We start from the raw sequence: 14,895 nt of genomic DNA, 5'->3' as shown, positions 1-14,895 counted from the left end.
CGGAGATGACAGTATTCCAGCCGAGCTATTTAAAATCCTAAAAGATGATGCTGTTTAAAGTGCTGCATTCAATATGCCAACAAATCTGGAACACTCAACAGTGGCCACAAGACTGGAAAAGGTCAGTTTACATTCCAATTCCAAAGAAGGGCAACGCCAAAGAGTGTTCAAACTACCGCACAATTGCGCTCATTTCACATGCCAGCAAGGTGAAGCTCAAAATCCTACAAGCTAGGCTTCAGCAGTATGCGAACCGAGAACTACCGGAAGTACAAGCTGGGTTTAGAAGAGGCAGAGGAACTAGAGATCAAATCGCCAACATTCGCTGCATCATGGAGAAAGCAAGAGAATTCCAGAAAAACGTCTATTTCTGCTTCATTGACTACGCTAAAGCCTTTGATTGTGTGGATCACAACAAACTGTGGCAAATTCTGAAAGAGATGGGAGTACCAGACCACCTTACCTGTCTCCTGAGAAACCTGTACGAGGGTCAAGAAGCAACAGTAAGAACCAGAGATGGAACAACCGATTGGTTCAAAATTGGGAAAGGAGTACGACAAGGCTGCATATTGTCACCCTGCTTATTTAACTTATATGCAGAGTACATCATGAGAAATGCCGGGTTGGATGAATCAGAGGTCGGAATTAAGATTGCCGGGAGAATTATCAACAACCTCCGATATGCAGACGATACCACCCTAATGGCAGAAAGCGAAGAGGATCTCAAGAGCCTCTTGTTGAGGGTGAAAGAGGAGAGTGCAAAAGCTGGTTTGAAACTCAACATTAAAAAAACGAAGATCATGTCATCTGGCCCTATCACTTCCTGGCATATAGAAGGGGAAGAAATGGAAGCAGTGACAGATTTTACTTTCTTGGGCTCCAAGATCACCGCAGACGGTGACTGTAACCATGAAATTAAAAGACGCTTGCTCCTTGGGAGGAAAGCTATGGCCAACCTAGACAGCATAGTAAGAAGCAGAGACATCACCTTGCCGACAAAGGTCCGTCTAATCAAAGCTATGGTTTTCCCAGTAGTAATGTATGGCTGTGAGAGCTGGACTATAAGGAAAGCTGAGCGCCGAAGAATTGATGCTTTCGAACTGTGGTGCTGGAGAAGACTCTTACGAGTCCCCTGGACTGCAAGGAGGTCAAATCAGTCCATCCTAAAGGAAATCAACCCTGACTGCTCATTGGAAGGACAGATAATGAAGCTGAAGCTCCAATATTTTGGCCACCTAATGCGAAGAGAAAACTCCCTGGAAAAGACCCTGATGCTGGGAAAGACTGAAGGCAAAAGGAGAAGGGGACGGCAGAGGATGAGATGGCTAGATAGCATCACGGATGCAATGAATATGAACTTGAGCATGCTCCGGGAGAGAGCGCAGGACAGGAAGGCCTGGCGTGCTATGGTCCATGGGGTCACGAAGAGTCGGACATGACTGAATGACTGAACAACAACAAACCTATTTGACAAGGACAAGTATGGATGACGGGCTCCAGCTGTGGTGCTGCAGCTAATGAAGCTGGTGTCTGGGCTTGGGAAACACTTAAGAGGACAAATTCAGTAATTACTTGCTTGACTCGAGATTACAAAGTATCTGACTAATGCCTATCAATTTTAGGCAGTTTTAGTTTCAGCATATTAAAGCAACACAAAGACGTATAGTAGGACACAAGGGAGAGTTCTCTCTCCCATCTGTTATCTATTATTATGCTTCAGTTATGTTTATTATTACAATGAACCTCTGAAGAGAAAAAGCAATAGAAGCAGTTAGAACAACATTTGAAAATTCCTTTCAAGTTTATGTTTTGGTCAATGGTAACAGACTGCAAAATGAGATGTATGGTACTAGTTTGTCAACTGCATTAAACGTTTGGAATAAATTTTTAAAAGTGTCTCAGGGCATAGTCTGAAGGCACATGAGGCATCCACCTTGCTGAAGCTAAGCAGGTCTGGGTCTGGTCAGTGCTTGGAGGGGGGACTACCTGGGAACCACATGTAGCCACCTTGAGTTCCATGATGGAAGAAAGGTGGGATATAAATGTAATAAATAAAATAAAAGTGCAGGCAGAGCAATCTTATGGAGGTTAGGGGAGGCGGAGAGCCTATGGTGGAAGAACTGCAACTTCCTAAGCCCTTTCTGCTCTTTTTTCTTAGCCAGTTTTTCTTTTGTTAATTTTCTCTCTCGTTGTTTCCACAGGAGCGAAAATAAGTAAGCCAGCTCCAGTGCTAGTGTACTTTTCACCTTTTCTGGAGATATGTTGTGGGGAATAAGGGAGCTCTGGATCTGGCGGATCCAAGGCCTCCCCCAATCCCCCCCCCCTTTAACAAGAAAACAGGAGGTGAGAATCCAAAGTAGATCACAAAGAAGAGAAACGGATTCTCAGGATGCAAAAATAAATTTATTGTAGGAAGGTCTGCAGCATCCAACGGCCCCTCAGTCACCCTCCCTGGGAACTTAGGATTGCTCCTATTTTAGATCATGGGTTTGAAGATTTTATTGACCTGGTTTGCATGATCAAAATATCCCACCATGGTTTTTTTAAGCCACAGTGGGCTGCAGTGTGTGCTTCGTGGGATTTGCATATTCAACTCCTGGCTGCAGCTTGTTGTGTCATGTGAACCCAGGGGCTGTGGGTTATATGAGGTTTAAACAGCCCTTGCATAACACACCAAGAGACCATGAGTTATGCGAGGATTGTTTAGACCTTGCATCACCCAAAGTCCCCAGGTTTGTATGACATGACAAGCCACGGCTGGGAGTTGAATATTTAAAATGGCTGCCTGCCTGCACCACAGCCCACTGTGGTTTAAATATGCCATGGTGGGCTGTTCAATCATGCAAACCAGTCCACTAAGTGGATTAAAATGTCACTGCTTAGGTACTGGGTTTTTTTTAAATGACAATTTATTAGTTATAATGTATTGCAATTAGACAAATTCATTTATTTGATTTATATCCCATACTTCCTTACGAAGAGCCTAGGGAGACTAACAACATATATAAAACATAATACACCACATTGACAACATTAAAATCACAACTCTAAAATCACAAATATATAACAAAATGCAATAGGTTACCTTTATTTGAATATATTCAACAGCACAATCCTATACATGTCGACTGAAGATTAAGTCCCACTGAATTCAATGGGGCTCACTCCCAGGTAAGTGGATATAGGATTGCAATTGGGCAGAGCAATCTCGTGGGGCTGGGGAAGGGCAAACCTGTGGCTGATAAGCTACCAAATCCAAAGCCCTGCCGGGGCTGTTCTAGCAAGGCACAAAAGGAAAAGGGCTGGAGGGAGAGGAGATCTGCCCTGTCCTATGGCTTTGGGAACACCCTCACAAGCACCATAGGGTTGCAGCCCAAGGCATTTTATATGGTAAGGTTCAAGGGCTTGGTCAAAGAGACAGACAGTATTGACTTCTGAAAAGTGGAACTAAATGTAATATATAACTGAAAATTAACCCCATTAGATTAAAACTCCCATTGTGAGACAATGGGGGAGACAGCTGGGACATGAAGTTGAGAGAAGGCACTGGATTTGGACTCAGGACTTCTCGCCTTCTTATTTCAAAAGATTGTTGTAAGATTGTTAGGAAATGGTATTATATGTCTTAGACTTTAAAAAAAATTAATCACAACAAGGCAGTTGTTGAAAGGGATGCAATTAGAAGGAACCTTATGTGTATGTTTCCTGAGATTCACTCCAATTTTAAATGTTTTGTGAACAAATATTAAATTTGATATGTTCTAACTAGATATTCTTTTCCAAAACATTCAAGTGATTTTGCTATGCTTTGGTCAGGGGACTGTTGAATGAGAACTTGGTCCAAAATCTTTCACAGCAATAAGAATGATAGACAGACAAGCCCCCAAGATATGCACAAAAACCCAGAAGGAAGCATGAATTAAAAACTTGAATACTCTTCTGTCCCAAACAGGATGGGCCAGGCTTAATTTTACACCCTGGAGAATGGGTTTTATTATTTCCTGGCAACAAAAGAACTTTAGGGAAGTATATGAGGCATCAATACGCCACTGAGTTATCCAATTTTAAAAGGGTACTACAGTTAACTGACTTATTTGTGGGCTCAGGAATGCAGAACAAGATCAGCACATTCTAGTCTTATTTTCCAAGCTGTATACTTGCAACTCTTGGATATGACCTTCAGAGTACTGAGTATGTTTTCACATGTGCTGAAACTGGTCTTGGCGCTGTACAATTCTGCATAAACCATATAGAGCAAAATATAGTGCTGCTCTTTAATTGCTGCATCAGAGAATCCTTTGAAGAAGCAAGACGCAGCCATGAGCTTATACAAATAGTATGTCTTATGAATGGAAAGGAAGTGTTAATAAGTGGAATTACAAAAAATGAATCTGAATAAGCTTTTTCACAAGTGGTCTTCCTGAACATTATCTCTCAGCATTATACAGAAGAAATGTAAAATGAAGCTATTTAATCATAGAAGAGCCAACTTGAACTTGCATGCTTGTTGGTAAAATAGAAATGCAGGATTTTTGAAATCAGACAATTCCTGAAGACTAATTAAATGGCTCACGAACAGAAGGTAAACAAGATGCACCTATACCATATAGCGGAGGTGGCCAAAACTGTGGCCCAGGAGCCACAGGCGGCTCTTTAACGGTTCAAATGCAGCTCCTGAGCCAACAAAACTGTCCATGCATTTTGTGGTCCCCTTCATCCTCCCTGCGATGCAGATGCACCAGGCAATCCCTGCCCTCCCCAGCCACCACTGAGGGCAAAGGGGAAGCATCTGGCCTGTAGGAGAGGGAACGGAAGAAGTGTGGACAAGATGCTGGTACTGCTGTTAATGTTGTTGCTGGTTTTATTGTTGGCTTTTATTGTTACTTTTATTGTTTTTAACACTTTTAGTATTTTAACTGTTTTAATATATTCTATTGCTGTAAGTCACCTTGGGAGGGCTTCTGCCCTGAAAGGCTGCCAAGAAATATTTTTAAGTAAAATAAAAATAATGCAGGAGACAGGAGGAGGAGAGTACTAAGAAGCATGGAGGGGGAGGGGCAGCTGCCAAAGAGGTGCAGATAGTGTGGAAAGGAGGAGAGTTGCTGGCTGCTGAAGATATTTGAACAGCACGGAACAGAGAGATAGCAGGTTTAGCCAAAAAGGGACAAATACAAACATGAGGCAGAGAGAAGGTTACTGAGGCCTGGAGAAGGGAAGGAAGTCAGTCAGTATTGTCCTCTTTCTTTTGGGTATGTAGGACTGCCTTGCAGGAGCTAGACACAGGTTATGGGGCCTTTCCCCCACATCCCTTTTCTCCTCCACACATGCTCTTCCATCTGCCCCCTCCAAGGCCTTTTCCCTTTTCACAAGACATTACAAGAGGGAAAATTAATCTGCACTTTCCCCCAGACTTTTCCCCGCAAACCTCAGAGAGCTTTGGCTGTTGGGCAGTATAGAAATGTAATATAAATAAACAAACCCAGGCTCTGCAGCTAGGAATAGGAATGGGCTAATCCACCCACTTCAAAAGATTTATAACCAGCATAGAGACCTCTGCCACTAAACAGCTGTGATCATATTTTATATTATTCATATTTTTTTTAATTCAATGCATGCAATAAGACTGTGAGAGTCTTGCAGCTCTCAAATGTTTGAAGGTTGTCGCCTATGGCTTGGGCAGTCTCAAACTCTGGCTACCCCTGCTATAGAGTGTGGAGCAGAACTGGAGGGCTGGTGGTATAATTTTGCAATCATTTTTGACCTGAGAAATGAGCCATCCATCTCCACCCACCCATCTCTTTTTCAAAGAGCACAAAACTGCTTGCAAGCAGGCAGGTGTCAGGAAAGAAGAAATGCATCCTTATTGCTGAGGCATCAGAGCCAATTCTGTCTTGCACTGAAACTAATACAAAGCAGGGGAAGAACATCTGCATCCAACTGCTGATGTCATCCCACTGAACTGCAGTACTTTCAATGGGATGTGCATCCCAAAGCAAGGGGACATTGCCCCGATTGCCTTGACAATGGGAATGGATTCTTTCTTTCCCACACACCTAGGCAGCAGCAGCAGATTTAAATGTCTGCAAAGAGACACCAAAAAAACTGCAGGGAAGAGTGGTGGATGAGGGCTATTGCTGTGAATGCTGTTGCGCTCCCCAAAATGGCAACTTCTACCGTGAAAACTGCACGTCATGAAAATACAGCAGAGCACTAATACTATGCCATTCGTCTGCCAAGAACAGCAGGAAGGGCAAGGATTTTAAAAAAAATTATCAAGAACACACATGCCACACTTTAATTTATACTTACCAACTAGTTCCTGTGGATCTCTCTTCTCCAGTTCTGAAAAGTCCTAAGTAGAGAGAAACAAACAAATGAACAGAATATTACCATAAACCTTTAAAAAGGGATGTACTGCCAAATCCTATGCTATAAATAGCCTGCCCTAACCTGGTGCCCTCTAGAATACACCTGAAGGGCACCTGGTTGGGGAAGGCTGTTATAAATACATACTATAAGGGTAATGTAGAATGTATGTGCCACAAATGAGCAGAGCTCTATATTCTTCAATTGAACTGTAGATGTGCTAAAACTCAAACTGGGGGCCACAATCCCAATGTATAATAGCTAGCAATTGTGCCACTTTCAGCAATCAATACCTATGGTACCAGAAAAGTATTTCTACTCCGAGGCAATTGTATTTAAGTCACTCTGCCTTCATCCCATTAAAGCAATGCTCACTCAAAAGTTAAACATAAGACAAATCCTCAAACTGGTAGCTGCCACACAAGATACTTCCATAGTGGCAAGCATGAATGGCCCTAGTTTCTATCCTGAATAGTGACAAAAGGGAAATTACATGTGTAAAAAGCCACTACAATATTGCAAGCATTATTGGGTGAGGAGCTGTGTATATATTTTTTGTAGATAAAACAACATATTTGTGTCAGGGGTGAGTAAGGAGGAGCTATTCAAGACAAATGAACTTGAAAGTAAGAGAAACAGAATTGATGAACAATTAGCTTCCTCTAATATAGATTCAGAGTGATACCTACTATGGTTGTGGCTTTCCATTTACAGAGCTGCAGGCCAAGAAGATCTAAAAAAGGAAGAATTTACTGGGAATACTCCTGAGATTATTCTGAGTAAAGAGAATAGCTAGTGCAGTCTAGGAGAAGCCAAAAGCATCAGGATGAGGGAAGCAAGGCAAACAAAGAGAAAGGGCAAGCGTCAAGAATGACAAGTTCTTATTAAATTAACCGCAGAACAAAAGGAACCAGACAGTGGGAACAGAAACATTCTGGCTCCATCCTCTCTTCCTCCAGCAAACCTGTCTTATTTGCCAAAGCTCTGAGGAACTGTGGATATTCGAGCAAACACTGAAGCTATTCATTCAAATGGACAAATGCGGTCTACTTGTCGCCTAGCAATGTAACTGTGTTACTATACTTCCATTTCTATTTCACGTGGGCAAAGCAGGGACTTTTTAGAAGGCCAAGGTTCAGTAAACTAGCTTGGAAATCTGCTCTGCCAAATCCAGCATGGAGATACACACATTTCTAAAGAGTCTCTGGGGGATTAAGAGCTGATGTTCTTTGCACCACTAACAACAGAAAAGTGCTTTTACGGCCTTCTGCTAAAAGAACACTGTGTAGCTACAACAATGCTTAGGGCATAAAAACACAAGGCTGTTGCTGTTTTTAAAAAGAAAGTACATGAGAAGGGGGGCACCCTAATTGTCAATTAGCCAGCTGGCTAAGGAATGACTTTATTGTTTTACGCTCAACTGCAGTGAACTGGACTGCTAGGTTTGTTTCTCTAAGCAAATCCAGCAGTAATTGTCTACATTTAAATCTTGTGTATGAAAAAAGGGTTAAAAATAATAAGATTGTCTGATACCTATACAGTCAAATTCCAAAGGAGAGATGGGTGTAACGGTATGGATACAACATGTAAGATCTCGAGCAAAACACCAGGGACTAGATTTTCATAATATTGAATCTTTATTTTAAAGTTCACAGGAAAGCCACATACAAATATACACAAAATATAAAATCCAGATTATAGATATGAAGTAAGAATACGATGTCAAGACAAAAAGGAGAAAAACGTGTTGAGCAAGTAAGTTAGATAGTCACCTGAAAGGACACCAGTAAGGTATTGAGGATTACTTTTAAACATTAATTATCTAGTGGGACTGCAACTTTAATTGATTAAACCTATTAGATTAATTAAAAAACCTCTTAAATAGCCTAAAAGGAATATCCAATTAACAATTGGACAACAGATTAAAAAACACACATTGTTTTTAAAAGTAACTACTTAAAAATGGCAGATGGTAAGTATCATCTTAGAAGAACCATTCTTCCTTCACTCAAACAGGTGGGAATGCTTCTAAGATGAACCAGCTATGACATATATATGAACTATCTAAACACAATGGGTTAGATCCATAGTGTCCCTTCCGTGAAAGGGACTGATATCCAGTGGAGACTCCTATCTGAGGATGCCATTTTTGCCATTTCCCCCTTTCTCTTACAGCCCCCAGCACCACCTCCAACACTGTTTCGGAGTGTCACCCAACTTCTGCAGAGCGGTATTTCAGGGGGCTGGAGGAGGACAGAGGAAACTGAGAAAACTGGCTCTTCCCTTCCTCCAGGAGGAGTGACACATGAGCGGAGTTCTCCTCATAGGAACTCTGGATCCAAGTTACAGAAAACATACACATTTCTAGTATCTAGTAATAAAGACAGCTACCCAGATAGCAAATGTAGAAGGTTTTAAAAAACAATTTCACACTCTAGACATGGCTGTAACTATTGTTGAGCAATAATGTGTTCATTACACATGAAATGGAAGACTAAGTGCTAGCCACATAGCTTGCTCACATATACAGCAGTTTTTAAAAAACCTTTAACCAAGGAAACCAACAAATCTAGACCCACTAAGGAATTTTACTCACAAATGCAACTTTAGCCAATCATTGCGATTTATATACGACCACTAGCTATGTCATTAAAGGCAGATGTTCCAAACTCACAAATCAGAGGCCATTCAGGAAGGAAGCAAAGTGCCTTTGTACTATGTACTTCTTGATCCCACTTAGATATCTGCATTGATAGAAGTACTTATTCTACAGAGTCAGTCTTATGCTTGCTCTGCAGTAAATCCTGCTGAGAAGCAGGGATCACTTCCAAGACTCCATAGCATGGTCTGAGGCAAATGATTCAGAAACCCCGTTGAAGCTAAGCAGACCTAGGTCTGTTCAGTGCCTTGTCAGCAGATCGCGCCTAGGAACCCCGATGGATGTCACCTTGAGTTCAATGGGGAAAAGATGGGCTGTAAATGTATTAAATAAATAAGATAGGGAAGGGGGCTTCACAAAGATTTTACACTGCATCTCTACAGAATAATACAACTAGAGACTATCCATCTCCAGACTAACTTTTAAATAGGGCTGCAATTTAACTACAGATATCTTAATTATCAGATTTTAGTTGATTAACAGATAAAACTATCACACAAGTATCCATATGCACTCAACTAGTATTTTTGATTTTAAAAATGTTTCCTTAATATGCATGAGTGCAATTGGTCTGTCCGCATTGTGAGAACAAGTGCCTTGACATGGAAAGAAGGATCGAGGTGCAACTGCCATAATCTTCCATTGTTTCTCACCACAGCTAATATTGAGAGGCATACTTCTCTGTATATGAAGCCTATTTAAAGAACAAAGGAATGCTTTCAGAAATCTCACAAGCAGGGCCGGGAAGCAATATACCTTTCCTGCTGTATGTCCACAACATAAGGAACAAACACAGAGCTTCTAGTCAGATATCAGAAAGTAGAACACTAAATACAACAAACTTACAACTATGGATTTAATCAGTGTGTGAGTGTGTGTGTGTGTGTGTGTGTGTATACACCCCCCCCCCCAAGGAAAAACATGACAAAAGGTCATTTGAGAGTAAAGACAAGTGGAGCTAGGATCCTTGGAGAGGATGGTTCAACCTCATCCTGCATCGGTCCTGTCCTCCTCATTCCTGGCCACAGGCATGCTAGCCCAACTGCAGGGAAATCCTTCCTCTCCAATCCCTGTACTGGACATCTCTAGCAAGGCATTCTGCTCCCCCTCTGATAGAAGCTACATTGCTGTCATCAGGGAAATGAAGAAGTGGCTCCTCTAAGTCTGTAGCCACATGCTGCTGTCACAATGGCAAGGCATGTGCAGTTACATTAGGGGCTGTTTTGTCTTGCACTCTCCCTCTTTGGCTTAGTGGGGTCATGTGCTGTTGCATTAGGGCTCATGTGCTTCCTCCACACTGGGGGTGAGGCCCCCCATTTTTTAAATGAGGTTAGCTTTGGGGAGGTAACACCTGATTAACCAAAGCCACAAATTTAAATTGCTCAAATCAGTGTTGCAATCCTGCTTTTAATTTGAAGCACTGAAATGGTGTGAGATAACCAAAATGTCTTAACAGGGAATATTCAAGATTGTGAAAGATCACAGTGCTTTCCAATAGGCTATGGTTTATAAGTGCCTACACGCTCTTCAAATTAATTAGGACGGTTCAGACTCAATCCTAAACCTTAACTTAGTGTTATGAGAACAAGTGTAGACTTGCCCCGGGCTTGTGTGCTTCAGTGCAGCTGCAAAGAGGAATTTGGAAGATTTCACTTCCATTTTTGATTAGCTGCAACTTGCCATGTTGACCAAACTTGGATAGACTGAAATTAATCTTGACACTGATTAGTGGAAACAAGCCAACTTCAAACCATAGTTTATGAAGCTGACTTGTATTCGCTAACCATTGTTAAGATTAACCACTGTTTAGCATTTGGAAGGCTAAACTGGAAGCTTAGTCTAAAATGGAAGCTTCAGATCTCTTCCTTGTGGTTGTGCTGGAGGAGGAGGAGGGGGGAATGTGTGCGAAATTAGGGTGGGAGGAACCTTGGCTTGTTTTTATGGGGTAAATCATGTATCAGTGTTCTGTCTGAATGCAGCCACTGGTTTTGAAAGAATTTACTGAGCAACTAAGGAAAAACAGCCATTTGTAGTCTTCAGAGCCTTGGGGCGTATTAGAACCATTCCTCACAGAATGAAGCACGCAGGCCCTCCTAATTAAAGCAACCATCAAGTGCTCACCTTGCCCAGAGGATATGAATTCTGCATACGGCAGAGTGAGGTGTATCCAATGTTTCATGACAGAACTAGCTCAATGCATGAAAACAGCCTCTCAGTACAATATAGCATCACTATAGAACACCAAGTATATTGCTTTACAAACATTTTGAACTTATAAAACGGCACACAGTCACTATGTAGACTCACTTTCTAGGCAATCACCACCCTATGTATGGTAGGTTTCATTTCTGTATAAAGACATAAGAAACCCAAATCAAAAGTAGAGACATCAAAGATATTGCAGCCATCACCCAATCTCTCTGCTGTGCTTCGAACATTTTTACCCATCCCTTCATAGGTGGTATAATATGGCACTTGAGGGTAGAAGGAAGGAATTTTCCAGGTAGGTGAGAATAATTGCAGCTCCATCCATATTCCCTCATGACAATAATATGATTGCAAGGGGGGGGAGGGAGGAGGACTAATAGCAAGTAGATGGGGCTATATATGGTTGGAAGTGCCCTGTCCACTCTCATCCCCAAGGCCTTGCCTTGCAGTAACGTGATGATACGTGGCAATGCGGGTGGGACAGTGGCTAGGCTGGCACTACACCTGCCTGGGGAAAAAAATACTCAGCTTTCATCTGCTCCAACCACTCCCTCTCTCACGAATAGAGAGACATGTTCTAGATCGGGGGCCCAACTCAGCACCCACTCGCACCTCCAATGGTGCCCATGAAGGAGTCCCCAATGTTTTGCCTCCAGGCACCCGCAAAGCTTTTTCCCCCTTTTCCCCCTTTTTAAAATAGGTACATAGATTTCTATATATCCATAGCAATGAATACATATGAAATGCATACAACTCTCTAGCAATTATACATAGGATTTAGCAAAAGCAGACCACATATCCAAATAAGAATCCATTTGAGGATGGCGTCTATATGCCACCTGTTCAAATACTGAAAGTGTTGTAAGGTCTTTAGTCCATTTCACTATTGGAAGTGAGTGTTTACCCTTCCAATGCTTTAATCAGTCTTTTAGCTGGGAAAAGGGTGCAGGGAATCCATTTACGCGGACCATTTCTTAATTTCCATGGAGCAGGTAAATAATTTAAAAGAACGTGTACATCAGTGAATATTAAAGACTGTTCCAGTACAAAATTTATCTGTGTAATAACCTCCTCCCAAAGAGAATTACTGGACATTGCCAAAACATATGTTTAAAAGAAGCAGTAGCTGTATTGCATTGCCAGCAATTAGCCAAATTAGTCAATCCCTTATTAAAGGGAAGTGGCAGTGTCCAACAGAAATGAAACCATAGGCAGATGCCAAAGCAGCAATCCACTGATTAGGCATTTTGTGGTAGTGCCCACAGCAGTTTCTCAAATTCCCAAATGTGTCCAGGGGTCCAAAAAGGTTGGGGACCCCTGTTCTCAATGGTTCCACATATAATCCAACTCACAGTCACTTCCAACAAAATCAAATAATACCCTCACCAAGGCAAATATCTCTCACATACAGGCATCATGCATGAAGATGAGGTTTTTCCAACATTTTGTTTCAAAGTTACCCAATGACTTAAGCAAACAATGAGGAAAAGCTGAAAAGACACTCTTCCTTTCTTAGCTACACATGCACTCCGGTGCAGATTCAAACACAGGATACTTAGCTTCATACCAGATTTGAATCACTGGGCCAAATATGACAATAAATACTGTGTGTGGTCAGCGTGTGGCAGTAGCAGAAGAGGGAACTCTGGAGTTTGTGATTCACAGGAACAAAAAGTACAAATACGATAGTTTATGAAATTCTTAATGCATTTCCTCAGGATGTTTTTTTTTTTTGAGATTTGCAAAAGCTTTCTGTATACAAACTGATCAAATAATATCAAGGTGACGCTTTGCTTGATTCAAAAGGACAAAACACGGAAGGGCATTAGGGCAAAGCATGACTGAGAACAGCATTAATGTGAGCAATTAATGCCAATTATAAAGCAATTAACGCAAATTGCATTAATGTGAGCACATACAGCAATGTGAGGTTCTAGTTGATGGATTTCAGAAGAAGGTTTTTCATTATAACTCTCAAACTTACAGAGAAACCTCATCCTGTTAAAACTTCTAAGAAACTGGTGGTAGCACAAATCTAATGACACAGGGAACCCACATAGAAATTTACATGAATACTATCAGAGTAATCAACCATCAGCTATCTAAGGATCTCACTCATTATGAACAGTACAGAACAAGATAATCTTTTGTTACCATAACCTTGAGTTCTGGAATGCTGTGGGTGTCTGCTATGCTGGGTGGTATGGAAGAGAAGGATCCAAGTCAAAATGTTTATCTTCTAAACTCCTGTACCTGTTGACCAGTCAAACCAAGTCAGTCTCCAGATAACAGCTGTATTTAGCTGCTGGCTACCTTGCATCATCAGGAAAATATGAATGCCATATAACCAGCAAGAACCGACCTTTTGCACTTCTGTAAGCCAAGCTTAATAAAAACAATTCTGTCCTATCTGATAAGTAACACGTGTGAAGACAGCAAGGCTGGAGCATTCAGTAAAAAGCTGCTGTATCAGTTTAAGTGACAGTACAGGCTCTATACTGCAACATAGGACTACCTATCATATTCGTACTGGTGCATCTCTGCAAGTCTTAGGCCAACTGATGAAATTTAAAGTTGTGTGCTCCTGCCATCATGCTGTTTGCTACTGAAAAGCAAGCCAAACCTAATTTCGCAGATCTTGAGCAACAAAACATTTCCTTCTTCACAGAGCCAATTCTGGCTACTTCAGTCAGGACATTGGGAATTATATCTGTTGAAGGATGATCTCTTGGCATATAGTTTCGAACTGGAAGATTCTCACTTGCTTGTCATAATTTGGCCCCTGTTGCTATCCTTTATACCAGAAAGATCTGAAAAAAAAAAATACTTATCCTGCAAAAAAGAATGGAAGTTTTTCTTTGCAACCATGAAGGCTAAAAACCTTACCAAAAAGCAAATTGATAACCAATAAGTTACATTTTGCCTGAGATTCCAAGTTATGTAACATATGTGGAAAGTATGCGCAGGATAATCTGTAACCGTGCAGAAAATTATCATGCAGTTTGCAGAATGAATGGTAGCTCAGCTACAGATTCAGAACTATAACAGCTAGATAAGAACTAATACTATCAATCCTGAAATATTTTTTTTCCATGTTTAAACATGGGAGTTTTTAACTTACAATCAGTGCGGGAAGGGAAGAGATAATTATAGGAAATGAAATGAATGCAATAGCAATTTGTGAGACTAAATACATTAGGATAATTTTATCAAAACTTTTTGTCACTGTTATAAATAAGCCTATTTTCCACCATTTACATACTGCAGATCAAAGCAGCCCATGGTGTTAGCAGCTAAAGCCTCTAAACTGTTCACAGAAGTAGGGATGAAGGTTCCTGTGAGCATAACTTTTAAGCTTGGGGGGGGAGGGGCAGTAGATAGGAGGCAGGTAATGTAAGAAGATGGAAGGAAGAAGAGAACCAAGCCCATCCTAGATGAAATCTAGTTACTTCTAGATACATTTAAATCTATTAAAAAGGGTGGGGTTGGAAGCACTGCACGTGGTCTTGTTTTCAAGCAACCCACATAACTATGTGATCATATCTGGTTCACCCTTACCTCCTACTCAAAAACCTATCATTTGTTACATTTTGTCTGAACCGGAATTCTAGAACAAGTCAACCTTTTAACTCCATCCTAGCGTAAAGCTCTTCCGAAATAGT

General features: G+C 41.2%; 1 protein-coding gene across 1 annotated transcript in view; it reads right to left on the bottom strand.

The window, feature by feature from the left end:
• SAP30BP (SAP30 binding protein) overlaps positions 1-14,895 on the bottom strand; it is a 63,411-nt gene that overhangs the window by 18,793 nt on the left and 29,723 nt on the right. Inside the window, exon 4 of the mRNA XM_084838098.1 lies at positions 6,310-6,352. Within this exon, the coding sequence (XP_084694224.1) occupies positions 6,310-6,352 (43 nt within the window). The remainder of the gene's footprint in view (positions 1-6,309; positions 6,353-14,895) is intronic.

The sequence above is a fragment of the Heloderma suspectum genome, chromosome 2 (genome assembly GCF_057233095.1).
Source record: "Heloderma suspectum isolate Gila_16-S chromosome 2, 16-S_ref, whole genome shotgun sequence".
NCBI lineage: Eukaryota > Metazoa > Chordata > Lepidosauria > Squamata > Helodermatidae > Heloderma > Heloderma suspectum.
This window is presented reverse-complemented; position numbering and strand designations above follow the sequence as displayed.